This window comes from Puntigrus tetrazona, unplaced genomic scaffold (genome assembly GCF_018831695.1).
Source record: "Puntigrus tetrazona isolate hp1 unplaced genomic scaffold, ASM1883169v1 S000000095, whole genome shotgun sequence".
In the NCBI taxonomy this organism is placed as follows: Eukaryota; Metazoa; Chordata; class Actinopteri; order Cypriniformes; family Cyprinidae; genus Puntigrus; species Puntigrus tetrazona.
In genome coordinates, this window is record NW_025047772.1 from 45,808 (window position 1) to 66,750 (window position 20,943).

Sequence of the window (20,943 nt, forward strand, 5' to 3'; positions counted from 1 at the left end):
TTTTTTGATACTGCCTCACATACTCTAAATAGAGAAAAATAAAAATTCATAAAGTTTGGAATAAATGGGTTCGTCTGTGTGCGGTTGCTTTATTAAGTACACTACTTTTTAAGTTTTGGGATTCATAACATTTAAAACAAGAAAAAAAGTCTCTCATGAAGCTGTATTTTCACGTCAATATTTAGTGTCACGTGATGCTGATTTCTTATTGAAGTTATTCATATACTTCAGTATGCTTATTTTCATTGTTGTGTTATAGGAATATTTTGGTACGTTACAGATGTATTCGAATTATTGCTTCGTTGCTGAATAAAACTATTAATTTCATAAAGAAAGGGAGGACACAAACGTAACAAACAAAAAGCATTTATTGTTCTTTTACTCAATAACACTTCAAATCAAAATCGACGTCTTCAAATATTCCACATAATTACATTTAAAGTACATCCGATACAAAAAAGCAGTGACGCGTTTTCAATGCGAAAAGTGTTTTGAATTATAATCGTTTCTGGTTCTCTTTAAATGTGTCGAATACGGGTTAGTGGTTTCAGGACGATAATACTTGTGCAATGTGCACTGAAAATGGGCAAAGCTGCTCGAAGTCCAAAATAGCTGGACCGCATTTAGGTGACCCACATTTGCTTCGGCCGTTGTTCCTAGACTTTGTTTACAGAAGATACAGCCTGTTTGAGCGCGTGAAAGCGGGACAAAGATTGAAGCCGAGTCTTCTAATGACCTGAACATGTGTCCTGTAAACCTCAGAGAAAATCAGTGCAATCTGTGCTCATCTCAAACCACAATCCAGAGTCTCCTGACTGGACAAAACTCTAGTTAAAAGCTTCAAGTCTCAGAGTTTATGACCTTTTATGAAATGGAATACCCAATGAACACCATACTCTTTGTTTGTAACTGATAAATGGCGTCAGGTGACAACATTATACAATACGGGGTAATACTTGATGCTGAGCTGTTCAGTTTAAAGCAAAAATAATGTACAGGCAGCAGAAGGTGTTAGTGTAAGTTTGGTGAAATTATATTTATATAAGCATAAATATTAACAGAAGACGCTGTATTTAAAGTAGCGATACAGTTAAGCACTATGCCGGTGATCCTGATAGATGAAAATGATTCTGGTTTTGATTCTGATTCAGTTTTTTGACTCAGTGGCTCTTTTGATTGTTTTAGTCATTTTTAAAGAGAGAATGAACAATGATTGGAAAACAATTTTCAGTCACAATCCTTAGAAACCTTCTCGAATGATGAAGATTATATTTTGCTGTCTTTGTAAATCTTTGTTGTATTTATTAAACCAACAGCCCTGCTTCAAATTACATTTTTATGATGCGCGTCATGCGCCACGTCTGCGTTTGTTTTTAATCGAATCAAACGATTGATAATAGAAAGCTGATTCACTTGCACTAGGTTAACATGGATCGGCTTGGCATATTTTATTATGGCGAATGCAGATGTTTCAGAATCGTTAACAGAACTGAAACCCCCCCCAAAAAAACATAACATTTACGAGAAATCAAAGATCGCGTTTTCATTTCCGAGTCATTTTGCTAAACATTATGGAAATGCTACATCTCTGAAAATTCAAGAAACGGCTATTAACATTTAAAAAGTTAAATGACTGTCCAATTGTTTCAGAAGAAAATGACTAAAAACGGGAAAAGTTTGAACTTTGAGAGCATCTTGAGAATGTTTCATGTTAGCTTCGATGCTAACTGCATTGAGAGTAAATAAAAGTCTGTTACCTGTGTTTAGTGTAAATAGATAGCGCCTTTACAAAAAACAAAGAAAAAAAAAACTTGTTTTGAATAAGAACCTGTTCTTAATTCCCAACCCCTCTATTCACAAAGTGCTACTCATAACACAGAAGGGTGGAGAAGTGCATAAGCACGGGCTTCTTTGGTTCAGCTGTATGTTTTTGGTAATATTAATTAAGGTCTGATAATGCTGAGGTAATAAGTTAGAAACTAAGCACCATTTCATATATATATAAAAGTAAATAATTCTGTGAAATATCGATTCTTTCATGCACCTCTGGCGTTTTGCTTCTCATTATGCACATGTACATATCTTCAGTCATAAGGCACACAGTAGTGTTGAAGGGGGCGTCATATGTGATACATTAAATACATTAAGTAATTTCAAAAGCCTAACTTGTGACGTCCGCTTGACGTTTGGAATGAAGTATTGGCAGGGATCGGTCTGCTGCAATAGTGTCAAAGTCGTTCATGGGTTACAGCTCACAGGTTCTTCATGCACACTTGGCAGCGGCTGATGCGTGCCAAAAGCTGACCGGCCTTTAGGGTCTCAGAGATCGGGGAACTCTGGAAGGTCTGTTCGATGGATGTCAACCAGAAACTCTGCTTGTTGGCGAAATAGTGGCACGTACCCTTGGCCCCGTTACACTCGATGAAGGGAGTTGTGCGGAAATCTTCTAGACAGGATCCTGGGGAGACCAGAGACTGACCGCCGCCTTCATCTCCAGCTGCCGTGTGCTGCGAGAGAGACACAGAATGAGCTAGAGGGCTGTTACCAAGATGGAGGTGGAACATTTTAGAAACTGAGTCTCACCATAAGGAACGAGTAGCCAATCCAGAGACTTCTCCAGCCCGCCGGGCACTGTGGGATTGTTATATCTTGACTGTGGATGGCGATGGCCACAGATGGAGCTTCACACACGGAGCAGCGGCTGATGTATGGTTTTATTTCGGTCTCCTCCACGGGCATCATGGGAATCGGTGCGGTGGTGGACAGCCAATAGGATTTGTCATTGCGGCTGGCGTAGTAGCACACGTCTCCGGGATTGCAGTACAGGAAGGGCATGGTGTTAAATCGGGGGAGACAGGACCCGGCTAGACCTGAAGGACAAAACAGAGGCCTGTTAGAGCTTTCAGAGAAGCACAAAGTAGTTCATGAAATTACTTCAAAATAATATTTAGCAGCGCTTCCAACATTGATGATAATAAGAAATGTTTCTTGAGTAGCAAATCAGTATATTAGAATGATTTCTGAAGGATCGTGTGACACTGAAGACACAGAGTCATGATGCTGAAAATTCAGTTTTGCATCACAGGACTAAATTACATTTATAAATACATTCACATAAAAAATAAATAAATAAATAAATTGTAATAATATTTCACAATATTACTGTCTTTACTGTATTTTGATCAAATAAATGCAGGCTTGGTGAGCATAAGAGACATCTTTCAAAAGCATAAAAAAAATCAAAATTTGAATCGCATCCAAAATAAAAGTTTTTGTTTATATATTATATATGTGTGTACTATGTATATTTAATATGTATATATACATTTTTGTCCTTTTTATTATCAATTTTGGCACAGATGTGTATTTTTATTGTAATTTTACTATTTTACTCCTATTATCTTTAATAAATCTATTTTGCACTAGGTATAAAAAATGTTCAGTCAGGACCTTTTAGACAAAAACGTCTCCATTGAAACTCATTAAAACTGCTATTTTTAAGCACAGTGCCATATAACTGTTCATATTATAGAGCCAATTGGAATAAATAATGCAGCTATAATTGTGTGGGTGTGTTGGTATGGATGCCGGAGTGTGGTTTGTATGTGAGTCATAAAAGAATATCGTTCTTGTAATATTTCATAGAGAAAAACTACAAATCACTAATTACAACATCTGTGTGAATCTGTGGAGTTCTACTGGCATCTAATGAGTTACATTTGGTACTGCACCCAAAGTCTTAATGAACGTTTTTTTACATATCAACCTCAAATTTGCAACACAAGTTTAGATTCATGGCTTCGATTTTCCAGCAGGTTTATGCATTGGACTGCGATTTAGCAATTCACTTGCTATTTATGATTTTATATTAGTTTTAGTCGGTTTGAAATTAAGTTTGTGTTCACACCAAAACAATACTGGAGTTTTTTATATGTCATATGATAGATAAGTACTGTGATGTATTTTCCTTTTCCTAATTAGAAAAAGTAATGTGATTGAATTACAAGTAATGAGTATCTGTCATGACTTACTTAACTTTTGCAACACTGTACACAACCTGTTCAGTTTAATAAGCTACACTGAACAGTGCCATGGTATTCAACATTCATATTCTGTATCTAAATTTGTGTCAACAATAGTGGTGTAGGACATGCAATGACTGTACATCTTGTGATTGACTTCATAACTTTGCCTGCTACACTTACCAAGATCTTGGTTGTGGGCCTTCTCCTGTCCCTCAAAGTACAGAAGACTGTAACCGTCCCATAACTTGGACATGCCCACAGGGCACATGGGGATCTGCTCAGACTGACTGTGCTTCACCAGCAGGTAGCCAACGCTGACACTGCGCCCAGGCATCCCGATAGGACCAGGTGAACCAGGGCCCCCTCGGGTTCCTGAAGATTGAGATTCAATATCAACTTGTGAGCACAGAAAAATATTTACATGCAAACCACCAAAATGACATTTACATTGCCAGTTGCCAAAATTACGTAAAGATGAAAAGCACACATTTGTTTGGTGACAAGTCTCTATACAATCCTTAATCCACTTATCTAGCCCAGAATCCCAGACTCCTCATCCATTTTACACAAACACACCATTTACCTTCTTCGCCTTGAAGACCGGGGTGACCTATTTGTCCAGGATCTCCACGAAACCCTGGGTTTCCTGGTATTCCAGGAAGACCTGGCATGCCTTTTTCACCCTTTGGACCCCAAACCCCTGTAAACAGACAATATCAATTTACACAGTGATTCTGGAGCACAGCCACAACACAGAAGAAGCAGCTCATGCATAATATTCATGGATACATTTGTTTAAACTTGAGGCTTTGAATTCTCCTACCTGCATCCCCAGGAGGTCCAACAGGGCCTGGGTTTCCATTTCTTCCCTGTGGTCCTTGAATACCCATCAGACCAGACGGCCCTCTCTCACCTGGTAGTTTCTGTGGAACTGGTGGAAGCCCTTTGGCACCAGGTAAGCCAGGAATCCCTGATTCAACAAGTTAGAGATAATGGATGAAATGCAAAATTATTTTGCACATCGCAATAAATGTTTCTGACATTATATCTGGTCTGAATTAAAAAGACATGTTAAATGTTCACTACACAATCTAGATCCACATCCTATTGCAGACAACACATTTAGATAAAAGTAAAAGATTAAGTATATGAATTAAATATATAAATGAAAAAACATGCCGTTATTTTTTTCTATATTAAGATGGGATGGGAAATTACACAATTACACACTTCAGATTTTTAATATAAAGATATATCGTATTTGTGGTTAAAAGGATTGTGTCAACAAATCATTTCATCTCACCTGGGGGTCCGGTATCTCCTTTAGGTCCAACAGGGCCCCTATCGCCTTCAAAACCACGCCTTCCTGGGTATCCCATCATTCCCGGTTCTCCTTTTTCACCTTGTTTCATGAAACAATGCATTCTTAGATCATTACAGTTGTTTTCAAGTTTAAGGCTCACACTGGAAGTGAACATCTAGACATTTAATATGATTTTTATGTGATCTGATGAGAATGCACATGTTGTAATCGTCTTTACATACTGACTACAGGTCTTACGTTTTGATTTTGCCAATGCAATGAAATCATATTTCATGACCTACCTTTTCTTCCTGATACTCCAGGTTCCCCTGACGGTCCTTTGTGTCCTGCATCCCCTTGGACTCCTTTTTCTCCAGTAAATCCAAAATCACCTGGAATACCTTTCTGTCCTTTTGCTCCAAATGGAGACGGGTCACCTGGGACCCCTCTGGGACCAGGAAAACCTAAATGATAACAGCAATAGCTTTCAGACAAGTTGGAAAATTCTCAGAATTCATTTACAAGGATGATTATAGATTCAGAAATAAGCTATACATTACTAAATATTTATTTGAGTCACTTATAAAACATATTCAACTTGCTAAATTATATTTCAAATATTTGTTAATAATTGAGAGCCAGCACCCATAGTACTGTAAATAGCCTAGACAAGCCCTTCACCTGGAAGTCCTTGTGAACCTGGATAGCCATAGTCGCCTCGCACTCCTTTTATATCAGAGAATCCTTGTTGACCCTGAGGCCCCGGTGCACCAGGATGCCCAGATTCACCCTTATTTCCTGTAAACACAGCAATGTCCGTGTAGAACTGATGCATAGCTGTATCAAATAAACAATGCACAAAACTCCAGATTAAGAATATGAGGTTTGGCATTTTGAGCTACCTGGATCTCCAACGAAACCCTTCAATCCCACCTTTCCCGGGACACCAGACTCTGTGCTGGAGATGCCAGTCTCTCCTTTCTCTCCTTTTGCTCCTGGCTCACCAGAAGGACCCAACCTGTCAGAACCTTGCAAGGGACAAAACATACCAACATATCAAAGACGTAATTTCTGTATATACATGACAATAAAATAAAACAACAACAAACGTCTCTGAAATGAAAATTATTATTCATATATGTGATCTGTTATATGCTCTAGAGGTACCTGCAACACCCTTGATACCCTTTTGACCTTTTAGGCCATCCAATCCAAAAATGCCTTTAAGGCCAGGAAATCCTACAGGAAATATAAGCCAGCCAACATTATATATCGGCCCTCTTTAGTGTTTGCAAGTCAAAAGACTAGACAACAAATATTTGCAATCCATACTGTTTAAAACCACCTTTACAGAAAAAGCACGTTTTAAACTTACACACAAATTTGCAAAGATATGTTGCTTTTCATTAAATATGACAATTAGAAGACCTACAGACCTTTTTGTCCTGGTTGGCCTTGGATTCCAGGGGTTCCTGCCTGTCCAGGCACACCAGGCCAGCCCTTTTGACCCTGGGTTCCTGGGAAACCTTGTAGGCCATCAGAGCCTTGTACAAAATGATTTAGTTAAAAACATTTCATAAACAATGAAACAGTTAAAACAAAGGATAATGAACAAGACTCATGTACCTGGTAGTCCAACTTTTCCAGGTTCTCCAGCATAGCCTTTCATCCCTTCGATGCCATCAAAACCAGGACCTCCTCTGTCTCCAGTTTTACCTATGAGTCCCTTTTCACCTAGCCAACATACATTAACAAAATTATTGTAGAAGCAATTCAATAATAGAGACCGTAAAATAACATCATACTGTTTGATGCGTCTCTTACCAAAAGGTCCAGGCAGGCCGGTTTCACCTCTCAGTCCCGTTGCTCCCGGAAGAGAAATGGCAGGACCAAATTCACCTTAAATAAAGATTGCTACGTAAACCTTTTTGGCCATTTTTCAAATGAACTCACGTATTAAGTACAGCACGTATGGGCATTTTAGAGGTTTATTTAAGAGCACCTTTTATTCCCTTGATTCCAGATTCTCCAGTCCGTCCATAAGCACCAGACTTGCCTTTTTCACCCTGCGTTTTAAACACAATGAACATTTAAGAGAATATAAGATACAAGGAGATTCTGTTTTAAATCATAAATGGTTTTCAGAGGGAGATGGAGCTCATTGTCATACCCTGGGTCCAGGCATTCCAGGAAAACCTTCAATTCCAGACTCTCCTTTATACCCTGGCATTCCCTTTTGGCCTGGAAATCCTTCTACTCCAGGGAAACCTGCAGTACCTTTGGTATCACTGGGTTTACCCGGATGTCCATCTTTACCCTCTATTCCTGGAAAACCTGGAAAACCTTTTGTACCTGGCCAAAGACAAGTTGAAAGAAAGGCTATAGGTGTCTGTCTGTAAGAAAACATTTAGCTTTATTTCCTTTAATAAAGTTATTGTGATTCCACACTGACAATATGCAGAAATGTAAATAATCGCCATATGAAGAGCTCTTGCTTCTGCAGTTGACATGAAATATTTTGTGCCCTTGAGTAGTAGATTAATATAAGTGTAGTTACCTCTGGGACCAGTGAAGCCAGAATCTCCCATTTTTCCATGGTCACCTTTAGCTCCTTTCATGACCTCTTTCATATGTGGTGTCATATAAACATCTAGCTTTTCACCTGGAGGCCCCATCAACCCTCTGTCACCTTGAAAGCAAGCACAGACAAGACATTCAAAACCAGTCAATTATACAGTAAGACTACAATGACAGTTGCGATATTAAAGACCATCTCACAAGGAATCAGTGCAAAATGTGTTCCCTAGTACAAGCTCCTAAATATAAGTTGCAAAAAGGTTTAGTGTAATCTTAGTATTGTTTTATGTATCTGTTACAAAAAAAGATGGGAATGCAAAAACAAAACAACAACAATATTAGATGGGGGAAAAAAATCTAATCAAATTAAAAATGGTAATAAAAAATAAGAAATTATTAACTTTATTAGTGGGGAAAATAAATGTATGATATGACCCTTAACATTAACATTACATTATATATTGTGTATATATTGAACACACATCGACAATCATGCTCTTTATTCACCTCTTAGACCTGGACTGCCAGGATATCCTTTTGCACCTTGGTGTCCTGGATCACCTAATGTTCCTTTCAGTCCAGAAATGCCCTTAAAACCATGCTCACCAGGCATTCCAGGGAAACCTGTCATGCCCTGACCACCTTTGGACCCTTTATTGTTAAGAAACAATGCAGTTCTTGAATTTCATTTAACATTTTTATTTTAAGCACCATCATTGATCAACAAATTGCTTAATTGATAATGGCTACACTACTATATTGCCAAAAGTATTAAGACACCCCTTCTAAGGAACAAGTTGACTACTGTAATAATCTCCATGTGTATGAATCTTAATAATTAAGCATATAATAATATAAAAACTTGTCACCAAACACCAACGACTTGTGCATACACTATATGGACAAAAGTATCGAAACACCCCCTTCTTTAACATAGAAAAAACACTTCCAAAACTGTGGCAAGAGAGATGAAAACACAATTCATGTATTTAAAATTTGTACTGTATTTTCATCTCTGTTGCAACAGTACTGGAGGTGTCTACATTGACTGTACCCCTATGTACAAATCATTGGTCTTCTTGGAGTTTAAGGTTCATGATCTGCTTTAAACCTAGACCTGTGGTCTTCAATTGGGATTAGGAGTAGGACTATGATTAGAACTCAAGTTCTTCCACAATTAATTTCCTTTTGAACCTTGCAGTGTCATGCTAGAATAGAAAAGGGTTCTGGCCAAACTGTTGCAATAAAATTAGAAGCATACAAATCCTTAGAATATCATTATCATTTAAACATTAACCCCGGTTTCACAGACAAGGCTTAAGCATAATTCGAGACTAAAATGTAAGTTTTAGCGGTTTCAAAATGTTTTTAAAAATTACTTAAATGTCCTAATTGAAGTATGGCCTAATCCTGGCTTAGTCTAAGCCCTGTCTGTAAAACCAGGCCTAGAATTTGTACTCATGGAGATTGCTAAAGTAGTCAAACATGTTTATTAGAAAGAGGTGTCCCAATACTTTTGGCAATACAGTGTAAATGTTTTTTTGTTATGCATAATGACTTATTCCAATTATAAAAGGGATATAATATATCAACATAACATATAGAAAAGGCAACTGACCTTTTAAACCTGTTAGGCCATCAATACCAAATGCCCCCTGTTGTCCTTGGTCTCCTGGTGACCCAGGATTTCCTTGTAGACCAAATTTTCCCGGTTCTCCAGTGACACCCTTTATTCCTGTGGGCCCAGAAAAGCCTGGGTCTCCCTGATCTCCACTTTCTCCACTTGGACCTACAGAGACCCCAAATATTTACACATTTTTGGAAGAAAGACATTTTGCTTCGGTCCACTTAAATCAAGTGTAACGTATTATATGCACCACCAATCAACCCTTAAAGATTTTTAGATTTTAAAATCTTTAAAAATCAAAACAATTTAATTATTTATATTGTAGTGCTGGACCAGAGAGTAAAGAAAAATCAGGCAATAGGGGCATTCACATGGGAAGAATGGGGAAGTAGCAGATTTTTGGCTTTCTGGCATGTGTACCACAGGAAATGGGAGTGAGTGAGAAACTGTTGTATGCTGATTGGTTGTACTCATTTACAAACATGCAAACAGTGCTAAATGGACCAACATCACTGCAGCACTTAAATTATATTGATGTCGGGCAATTTACATCACTTCAGAGTTCCTACTGGCAATGTGCACACAACCAGAACAATTGCCTTAGGGGAAATTTAATTCTTAGGGACCACCTTAGTGGCTACGTCTTATAAAGAGATTCTTTAACCACCTGTAAAAACCCCTAATAAGAGTTTAGTAAACTGGCATACATTTTAAACCTAGGATTTTAGTATCAGTTACCTGGTTCTCCAGTTTTTCCAGATGGCCCGGGAGGTCCTACTTGACCAGGCTGGCCAGGAAAGCCAAATGTTCCTGGTGGCCCAGTAGTTCCTATCTCTCCTTGAAGACCTGGAGGACCACTTTCACCCCTAAGGCCAATCATGCCTGGCATTCCCTCCATTCCTGTGTGGCATTACATCCTTTAGTGAGTCTCAAGAACAATGGAGTCATCTTAATCATAGACAGACTGTCACTTCTGAGCTTCAAAAAGTTGCATGTAGTGGCATAAAACTTTAAATAGGATTTGCAATCAGAGAAAAGATCCACATACGCACAACAATAAAATACTATTCATATAATAATAACAACAATAAAACATTGCTATGACATTTCCACGCAATAGAAAGAAACTACAACAGAAATGTTTGCCAATACAAGCTATGAAAAGGTTTGAAGTAGTATTACAAAGACTGCTAAATCTATAGATTCAGCATATATTAATCACTATGGGTTTAACAGATGGGTTTCTCACCTTGGTGTCCTTGAGGTCCTGGGTCTCCTGGAAGACCAGTGACACCCCTCTGTCCAGGCAGTCCCGGGTCTCCAGCGGTGCCATGAGAAGCTCCTAAAACTTCACCATGTTCACCTTTTCCCCCTAAAAGACCATCCAAACCTGGTTGGCCAGAAAGACCTGGAGTTCCTTCCACACCTTTGGTGCCAGGAAATCCTAAGTCACCCCGAGGTCCAACAAAACCTATGTGGTCAAAATCAAATTATCAGAGCTGAGAAAAGGAGACAGTCAGAAATATATGAAAAAATGTCTCAATAAAATGCAAAGAAATGCACAGGCCTCCCAATGATTACCTCTTGGCCCAGGTGGGCCTCCTCTTCCTGGTTGACCTTTTTCTCCTTTGGCTCCAAGTTCTCCAAAAAGACCCGGTGAACCTTTTTCACCCGGCAGTCCTTGAACATACATATACAGGCAGCCATAATGTAACCATAAATGAAGAAATATATTTTTTACAGTAACAAAATCTTACAATTATACATCAAGTACCTGGAAATCCATCTAACCCTGGAAGTCCAGGCTGCCCTCTCTCTCCAGGTGGCCCAGGATCACCAATACATTCCACTATAAAAGGATTAACATGATAGAAAAAACACAAACACAATTTTAGAGTTTTAAATATCACATCAAAATCATGTTTGGTCTAAACTTTTGCTTTGTATGGATCCAACTGAAACAACACATACTAGAACCAGAAATCTGTAGTGTTGTTAATAATGAAATACACATCACACCTAACGTTTTAACAGATTTTGTAAATTAAGCAGTTAACTGAGCTAAAGGTGCATTTGACTACAGATGGTGGTCAATGAGAGTAGCTGTTTAGAGCTGGTCACTTTGTGGACACTTTCTGCTCCTGTTATTGATGGTCTTGGGTTGTTTGCATATTCTTTCACAGATGAAGTGAATTAAATGCAATATTCGTCAAATATAGAAACACTGCTTAATAAAGCACCATCTGTTCAAGAATAAAGCTCAACATAATCGTATACTATTTAAATACTACTAAAGTGGGGTAAATATGCTTTTATCAGTCTTTTATGATATTCGTGACGCAATGTAGCATTATTTGTACATTTAAAAGGCGTTTACTGTTCTAAAAAACAGATCTGTGGTATTGAAAAGTTTAGAATAAACCCGAAAGACATGTGATTGTTGTCATGTGGTGAATCGTGAAACAGCTGTGTCGTCATCAGTGCTCCTGGAGTCGCTCTGGAGAAACTGAGCTGAAATCGCTCTCGCTGTACTTTGGTGCCACACGTGACAGACACGTGACATAGGTGGGGTCTGAAGTTTAATTCAGTTTCAAGTCAGAATTTGATCAATCTGCGTAGTGCAGCATTAAATCATACTCAGCTTAATATTATATATATTTGTTAATCTGAAAAAATGTAATTGCCTGCATTTACAAACTTATTTTGAAAACTAATAAATACATAATATAGCAAAAAAAATAAATAAATCGAATTTGTTCAATCTCGTCATTATACATCCCTATCATGTGCTCCTATTTTATACTGTTCAGTTCTTTGATACAGTCGGTGTTGTTAAAAGCGCTATATAAATAAAATTGATTGATAAGTTTATAAACAGCTAACTTCAGCAAAAACTAGTTGTCAGGGAGGAGTTGTTAAGCCTTGTTCTTCACTTGAGTTTCACTGTTCCCTCTATGAATGTTATAGGATTTAGCTATAGAAATAGAAGAACAAGAAGAAAAAGTAGTACAAGACAATTCTCAAGCCAATTTAATCTGATGAGGTGGAATAATGCAAAAATACATTTATAAAAACTACATATAGTGGAATGACAGCAATATGGTGAGACAGGAGAGATATCTTTACCTGAAATACTCCACTGATCTTCTCCTTGTGCACTACAGTCTCCTGTAAAACACATGTCAGATAGATATGAATAAAATAATAAAAGGTAGATGATTAAAAGAAATCTATAGTTAAACCATAGTTAAACACTAAAACAATAAAAAATGCTACTAGATATAAATGTTAACTGAAATAAAATAAAGCATATTTTATTTCAGCTAGTTGCAAATACAAAATTTCTCATTTTAGTTTATCTTTAAAGGTGTTATATTTAAGTTTTTGAATCTTCTAAAGCCAAAAAAAATGTTTATTAATATTTCAGGCAAATTCAATCTTACATACGTCATCTTTAAGTACTAAAGCAACGAAAATAAATCAATTAATTAAATTAAACATACATTATGAACTAAAAAACTAAATGCTAAAAAACATTACTACAATTAATACGCTAACAAAGCCTAAAAATAAAATAAAATTTACAATATAAACAAAACTATATAGTATATCAATGATATTAAAATAATACTGTAACACACCTGGGATACCAGGTAATCCTTGATCTCCCTCGACACCAGCTCGTCCTTCATCTCCAGGAAGACCCCTTAGACCTTTAGTTGCTCTGAGAACTTGACCAGGTTGTCCTTTTGGACCTATTAGACCCGGAGGACCATCCCCACCCTGGTATCCTTTGTCTCCAGGCTCACCTACCGGACCCTCCCCCTGCAGGACAGTGAGCATGTAGATGGTTATGAATTACACTGCATCACTCGACTGATATCCATTTAGTGTAGTTTTTGAGTGATCAGGCTCACAGTAGGTCCTTGAAAACCTGGTTCACCATTTCTTCCGTCAAGCCCAGGCCTTCCTTGCACTCCTGGAGAGCCACTTACACCTGGGACCCCTGGGTCACCATGTTGTCCTGTATTTCACAAGTGCAGGCCAAATATTAGCATGTATGTCTACTCACAAGTGTAACATGTAATAGAAGATTATTGCACCTTTCTGAGTAGCGAATCTTGATTCTCCTTTTATGCCTTTGGGGCCAGGTGATCCTCTTACACCAGGGAAACCCTGTTAAATTGCAAAAATTGCCAAAGTAAATGCATTATCAGATGCAAAGAGTTTCAAATCCCATGTGATCTTAAAGGGATAGTTCATCCAGAAAATTTTATTTCTGCCGTCATTTTCTCAATCTCAAGTTGTTTCAAATCTGTGTGTGTTTTTAACCAAACTGTTGCCATTTACTTCCATAGTATGTAATTTTTTTCCCATGCTATGGAAGTCAGCTATGATGTTAACTGTGTGGTTACCGACATACCGGTATAAACATAAGGTTAGGAACAGTTTTGGGTACGCTTTTCATGAACGAGGCATGAAGACACGATGCATGTCTACTTACAGGCATCCCATTCACACCTGTGGTTCCCGGCTCTCCCTGATCACCCTGCTGACCCCACTCGCCTATCATGCCAATATCCCCATCATCACCAGGAGGACCCGGAGGACCAGGCGGGGATTTTACATCACAATCACAAGGACCATGGTCACCTGATCAAATAATATAAAATCATTACCAGTACAGCAGGATAAACAAAGACAACAAATGTGTGTTGCCGTCTGTGTAGACATATGCTGTTTATTATGTTGTATTTAGTTCGTGATAATACTTATTGCAGTATGTGATATGTGAAACGTTACTAAATATTAATTGCGAAATGTTTCGTGTTTACAATTTGACCGCACAAGTATGCATATGAATGTACACAAATTTTACACTACAAGTAAACAACAATAACAACAATGGCCAAAATGTGCACAGTGTGAGTTCTGCACTAGTGGAAAAAAAGAAGTTAATGTTATCATTTCATGGGTAACAATACTTTTTTGCATAGTGTGTGGGATCTGTTTTTTTTTTTTTTTTGACCTTGCTGGTCTTTGTTTCTTACACACCTATCTATTGCTGTCAGGTGTGCTGAGAATCATTACTAATTGTTTTTCTTTTTTGTAACATCATGCTATCTTCATGGCATCCTAATAGACACAGCAGTTTATTAACTGACTTGCACTGTTCTTACCCTTTGGTCCCTTTTTCCCTGCACTTCCTGGACGTCCACGTGATCCCGGTGCACCTTTGAAGAATTCTTCCACTGTATCAAGACATAAATAATATTTAATACTTCTTTGTAGTATTTCGTTGCAAAGTTACGGGACAATGTTAAAGCAGAAAATGATTAAGCAGTACATCTGATTTCAACACAGATATAATAATATAAGAAATGAAAATGTAGCATTTAGTGATGGCACCAGGTTTCGTTCTGGTTTGAAAACGTAACACTTACATGATCCCTTGGGTCCAGGTGGTCCAGGAAATCCAGGCAGCCCATCGACGCCAGGTGGCCCAGGCTCCGCGGCAGGGTTACCAGGTTCTCCAGCTTCACCTTTGCCTCCCTTTGATCCCTGTGGTCCTTCAGGACCCCATAAATCCACTGGGGATCAGAGAAACATCTCAGTCACAGAGTTTGGTTAAAGTAATGCCTAAGCTCATATACGTTTAAAAATGTGTTAAAAATGAATAAAAAGTTACATTCAAAAATCTTATGATTTTATTATTATGCCAACCCCATATGATTTTCATTCTTCTGTGGAAGAACAAAAGAAGGTGCTTTCACTGTTCTTTCTTACACAAAAATGGTATACAGAGATCACAGGCTGTCAAGCACCATATAAGTACCATAAATTAAGTCCATATGATTCATCTGCTATAAAAATCTTTCATCTCGAAACTGTCAAAAAGATAAGTTTGGGGTTTGATATTGATGAAGAATTTCTAATGGTTCCCTCAGTGTCTACGTCATGAAGACCAACGATAGAATCTCTCATAAACTTGTACAAACCAGGAAGTAAGACTTTTGGCACATAAATACCCGTTCATATGCCTAGCATGACAATTGAGTTTTAACAGAGGTGAAATTGTTACTGGTGTTTCGTTACTGTGGAAATAAAGTATTAAAGTCATTTGAAATATTTAGAATTTGAAAAATAAAGTAAAGTTTTGACAACATAAGTGTGAGTCAAATTAAGAGTTGTGACAGAGGGCAAACCTTTTTTAGTGCATGCTATTCATAATTTTGGGTTATTTGTCTCACAATGGGAATGACATCCAAGCAGTTTCATTGAACTCAAAGCTTGGCAAAGAAAAATGAAAAAAAAAAAAACCTTGTTGTTGTTCAGTGGCAGGGGGGCCTGGGGGACCCGGCTGTCCTTTAACGCCCTTAGCACCATAATTTCCGATTGGCCCGCGCTCTCCCGGCGGGCCTGGAGGACCCAGGGTGTCTGCAGACATGAACAAGTTAAATTTAAGACTTTTTAATATCAATTTAAGACCTAAACCTGTAATGGAAATACACATTATATTACATGTGGATATGGAATATTGTAGTGTTTAAAGTAAAAAGAAAACAATCTGCTGTAATTAATTATATTTATAGATATACAGTGAACTTTTTTGTAGCAGCAGACAATGTTCCATGCAAAATATTCCCACAAATGCATCATAGATTTGTGGTGGTGTAAATTTATTCTGATGCAATATTTTCATCAGTGCTCTACCAGCTTTTACATAATTACATCTGCATATTTTTTATTTACATTTACGAAGACCAAATTGTATTATTATTGCATTTATTTACAAATGCACACGTTTCAATACTTTAAATATAAAACTTTGGATAACGACATTTGAAATGATTGAGTTTGTATGTTTGCTTTCACGCTCATTTGTTCTGAAGTCTCCCACAAATAGACAAACAGAGTGAGCCCTACTAGCGCGACCTTGATAGCAGAAATACATTATCCATTATCAATCGCTGTTCCCATTCAATAAAGGCTAATAAAAGCAGAAGAACCATTCTCGCGTTTTGATGCTTCACTGGTTTTTTAAAGACTTTTAAGGCCATTATTAGCAAAACATTATTTAAGACTTTTTAAGGACCCGCGGCCACCTTGGGACCCACTACATAAGCGAGAGAAACAAAGGAAGCAAAGTAAGAAAAATATTGAGAAACTGGAATGTTTATTGAAAAGTAGATTAGGACTACTAAAACAGCAGATATTAAACAGCTGTAATATTTTTTGCATTATATTTAGTACCTCCGTCATCACCAAAAGGTCCTGTCAGCTCTCCAGGTTCTCCTCTTTCTCCCTGTTAATTGATATGCATTTAGGTCATACAACTTTTGATGCAGTTTGAACGGTAAGTTAGGCAAGGTAACAGATTCATACCTTGCGGCCAAAATTTCCTGGGAAACCTGGTAGTCCAGTGTCACCCTGTATGAATGGAGAGAGACTTGCTTAAGAAATACTTCTACACAAGACCACACAAATGGCAATGCACCGTTGGGAAAAATGATCAAAATAATATACCGTTGGTCCTGGCAAGCCATTTCGCCCTGGGTATCCCTGCAATTGATAAGAATTTGTTAAATATATTACATTAAAAAGTTAAATGAAAAACATTCATAGATTAGTAAAAAGCAAAAAAAAATGTTGGATGTTTTTTTGCCTGATGTGCCAAACATGGCAGGTTGATACAACTATGATGGTTTATTTCTTTTAAACATAGGGTTAATCAATCATACCCGTTGTCCTGGAAACCCTGACACACCCGTCTCTCCTTTGGTAGGTAAATAGCCCTAAAATAATTGATAATACAAAATATTGTTATCAAGCCCCAGTAGGTTCACTCAGTGGTGAAACACTGCTGGTTATTTTTAACTCAGTTTTTATATTTTATTTATTTATTTTATATGACCATTAAAAATCAGACCAAAATTCTTAAAATTAATTTTTATATTAAAAAAAGCCACCTACCATATCTCCTGCTTCACCTTTAGAACCTTTAAAGCCCTTTTCGCCCTGTTAAAACAAAGGAGAGAGTAGACTGATCGCTTGTTCCCCTGAGAGAAGATATTTGTAATATTTTCATGAACTCATGTCCTTCTTGCCTGCCATTCTGGAGGGATTGTACGGACTTCTGAGTAAGGTCCTGGTGGGCCCGGCTCTCCAGTCTCACCCTGTGGTGTGGATTTAAAACACATATCGGTTAACAGTGCAGATTATAGACCCTGATATTAGTTTGATATAAGACACAAAAAATGGTCTCACCAATTCTCCTTTCATTCCTTTTATTTTTTTACTGCTCTCACCCTGTACAGAGAGAGCACATTAACATCAGATTGAAGATGTTTATATACCAAAGTGATGTAAAGAGGACACGCAACAACATATGCTATCGTAAAACATGCATCTTAAAAAAATAAAATAAGCAAAACATTTTGTTTCACTTACCTTTTGTCCTTTAAAACCTTTAATGCCATTTGGACCCTAAAGAAAAATAATATGTAAGAAGCAGTGATTCCAGATTTGAAATAAAGCAAAGAGAATATTAATATAATAACTAGGCATTACTAATTATTAGTGATTGATTTGGGATAAGAAATTATGATACTCTAAATACTTAAATCAGTCATTCATTCAACCGATTTGTTAAAATGGCAGATTCATACAAATCAAGTGACTGTCTTTAATATGGATGCCTGGTTCATCGGCTCACTTGATTTGTTCAAATTGTTCTGTAAAAGTTATATTCGCATCTATTTTTATTTGTAGGACTGAGCAAAACAGACAATACTGCCCTATTGTGATCAAAATTCCACACAATATTACCTTTTTGATAGAAATTGTAGATATTCTGAAAAAAAAAATCACTCTCTGAACCTTTTCAAATGATAAACCCATTTTTGTCCTTGTATACTAAATTTTAGGGGCAAATAACTGCATTCTGTCGGCTGCATCAAACGGCTCTCCTGCACCATGTTTATCAGTAACAGCATGTGATGTAAGATGGTGTACAGCTCTGGGCTGGGGCAGCCTCATTACATATATCAGCAGTGTTATTTTGTGTCGCTTACTCACCCAATAACCTTGGGTTCCTGGCACTCCTCTGTACCCCGGGTTACCAGTTGGACCCTGTAATGGTCAAATAAAATGCTTTAGGGGCTGTTCGCATGACAATGCCGTTTAAGGGACTGAAAATGCATATCTTTGAAAACGGGTTTCAAAGTGCTCGTTTTTGAAAACACCACTGTTATCATTTCCGTGTAAACGCCAATACAGGAATCTGTAAAACTGTGACGTCAAGCACTTGTCGATTTTAAACGCAACCACAAACATATGTAACAGTATGCTAGTGCTACTTTAGAAGAGTGTGTATTTGCTCCATCAATAATAAAACTACCAGTGAAGATGCATCATATCCACCTTTTTCTTGAAGTAAAAATGGCAAATTCTATGGGTATTCTGTCATGTTATTTTAATGTATTATCTTAATTATGAACACACTGGTTACAGTTTTACTATTTGCTTCATGTTGTTATTCCCCTTGTTATTTACATATAACTTATAGTCTAATGAACTGGAAACCTCACCAATAGGCTTACTTCCTCATTGAAGAAAAGATGGATACATCATATATTTATAATTTCCCTTCAGGTACTGTCTACTAACTAGGGTGACAGTTAGGGTGACAGAATATATAATATATATAATATATATATATATATATATGTGTGTGTGTGTGTGTGTGCATGTGTGTAAATACAATTTTTGCATAAACATAAAACTTTTACAAACAATGCAAAAATGTTTCAGTTTTTCACTACATCGTTGTCGTGTAAACATAGCCTCAGCTTCAGTCACAAGACAGATGATAAAAATCACACTTACAGCTAATCCTGGAAAACCTGGTGGTCCTGGATCACCCTGTAAAACGTCAGAGAATTACGATGCGTTTTTTAAAACTAAATCGAATGCATTTACTCAATTCATATTGAATATAAACATAATAAAGGGTTAAGGTAAACTAAAACTGGTTTCTGGTATCCTGCCCGGCGAAACATTTAGTTCCTCTCACCCTTAATGTTTCCATATAGATCCACAGATCCAAAGGGTCACCCTTCTCTCCCTTCATTCCTGGCCCACCCTAAAGAATATTACATTTAAAGAAAGGCAAGAACACGGAGACAAATTGATCGAAAGACAGAAAAAAAAAAGCATTGAGCAAAGTTTAAAAGAGCACTCATACTGATATTCCAGATCCACCATCAATTCCTGGAAGGCCTGATGTTCCTGATTCTCCCCGGGTTCCGTTGCAACCGTCAGCCCCTGGTTTTCCTCGAGGCCCAGATGGCCCGGGATGGCCCTGATGAGAGATCAGAAACAAACACCTTTGATCAGCATATTTGTTTATTTCCATGATTATTTTTTCAGTTTCTCACATTGTAGTTTTCTACAACTCTTTTTTATGCCTAATGCCAGCATTAAAGGTAATACTGTGAATATAAACAAAATGACACTCACCGGAACACCATCTGCTCCATTAAACCCTGGGACACCCTCCATTCCCTAAAGAAAGACAAACACAAGAGCATTTCATCTCGTCTCATGTAGAAGTTTTACTCTCAGAAGCACTTTTATCTTGAGATGGTTTTAAAGAGATCAGCCAAATACAATAAAAAAGGCTAAAAAGAGAAAAGTTATGTATCACTTAGACATTGTGTGTATTATTGCTGCTACTGAAATATTTTAACTTTTGCGGCTTGACCTTATGTGACCATCACACTAAATAAAATCAAATATTAGCAATATAAGGTAACGATTACAAATCTTTGGACTAAAATGCATTTTTTATGATCGTATTATTTAGATTGACTAGCCTTATAAAAACCTCCTATGCTTTTTTTTAAACATTCATTTTATCAAGATGAATAAGCAGAAATGTAATATCTGCTAAATTCCATCTAAACCTATTGAGTTAAGTTCTTGGAGACCAAGAGCCACTCACCACACTTCCTTTTGGACCCATAAAGCCTCCTCTACCACGGTCTCCTTTCTCTCCTTTAGGACCCTGGAGGCCATGGTCTCCTGGCCGGCCGTTAGGGCCCGTGTGCCCCTGTGGACCGAGGGGTCCAGGCAGTCCCTGCAGTCCACATACAGAAACTTACTAATGAGTTTAAATGACACACAGATTTGAATAAGATAAAGTAGGTGCGACAGGTTTACCTCATTTCTATTTATTCATTTTTTTTATTTATTACGTAATGAATGAAGTGTAATAAGTGAAACATAAAAAAAATTACAATGCACGGTTTACTGAAATTAAAATCTAAGGTGAATAAGCATTAAACCTGTGTTAAGTATGAAGCAATGCAATGTTAATAATATTAATGCTGCACTGATATAATAAACCA

The 20,943-nt window shown here is 37.4% G+C and overlaps 1 protein-coding gene across 1 annotated transcript; it reads right to left on the minus strand.

Moving 5' to 3' along the window:
• Positions 1-350: 350 nt before the first annotated feature.
• col4a2 (collagen, type IV, alpha 2) lies at positions 351-20,670 on the minus strand. Its single transcript, XM_043229792.1, has 44 exons — positions 20,538-20,670; positions 20,054-20,098; positions 19,779-19,895; positions 19,608-19,676; positions 19,421-19,456; positions 18,611-18,664; positions 17,984-18,019; positions 17,801-17,842; positions 17,641-17,709; positions 17,507-17,551; positions 17,275-17,328; positions 17,060-17,095; positions 16,919-16,963; positions 16,787-16,838; positions 15,854-15,970; positions 14,977-15,123; positions 14,713-14,784; positions 14,037-14,185; positions 13,636-13,708; positions 13,450-13,556; positions 13,174-13,357; positions 12,659-12,700; positions 11,307-11,381; positions 11,114-11,212; positions 10,782-11,003; positions 10,271-10,432; positions 9,524-9,694; positions 8,413-8,556; positions 7,886-8,017; positions 7,499-7,680; positions 7,331-7,394; positions 7,153-7,227; positions 6,955-7,062; positions 6,765-6,872; positions 6,496-6,567; positions 6,231-6,356; positions 6,010-6,126; positions 5,631-5,792; positions 5,329-5,427; positions 4,849-4,995; positions 4,609-4,725; positions 4,206-4,397; positions 2,584-2,870; positions 351-2,507 (listed from the first exon to the last, which is right to left on the minus strand). The coding sequence occupies exons 1-44, from the start codon at positions 20,556-20,558 to the stop codon at positions 2,253-2,255; spliced, it is 4,728 nt and encodes a 1,575-aa protein (XP_043085727.1). The 5' UTR covers positions 20,559-20,670; the 3' UTR covers positions 351-2,252.
• Between the last annotated feature and the right edge of the window lie 273 nt (positions 20,671-20,943).

Coding starts and splice junctions, on each gene's coding strand:
- col4a2 (XM_043229792.1), bottom strand. CDS start 20,558: ATGGGTCCAAAAGGAAGTGTG. Junction 17,329..17,506: donor AAGGTGAAGCAGGAGATATG/GTAGGTGGCTTT, acceptor CAATTATTTTAG/GGCTATTTACCTACCAAAGG. Junction 14,785..14,976: donor ACCTGGACCCAAGGGATCAT/GTAAGTGTTACG, acceptor GTCTTGATACAG/TGGAAGAATTCTTCAAAGGT.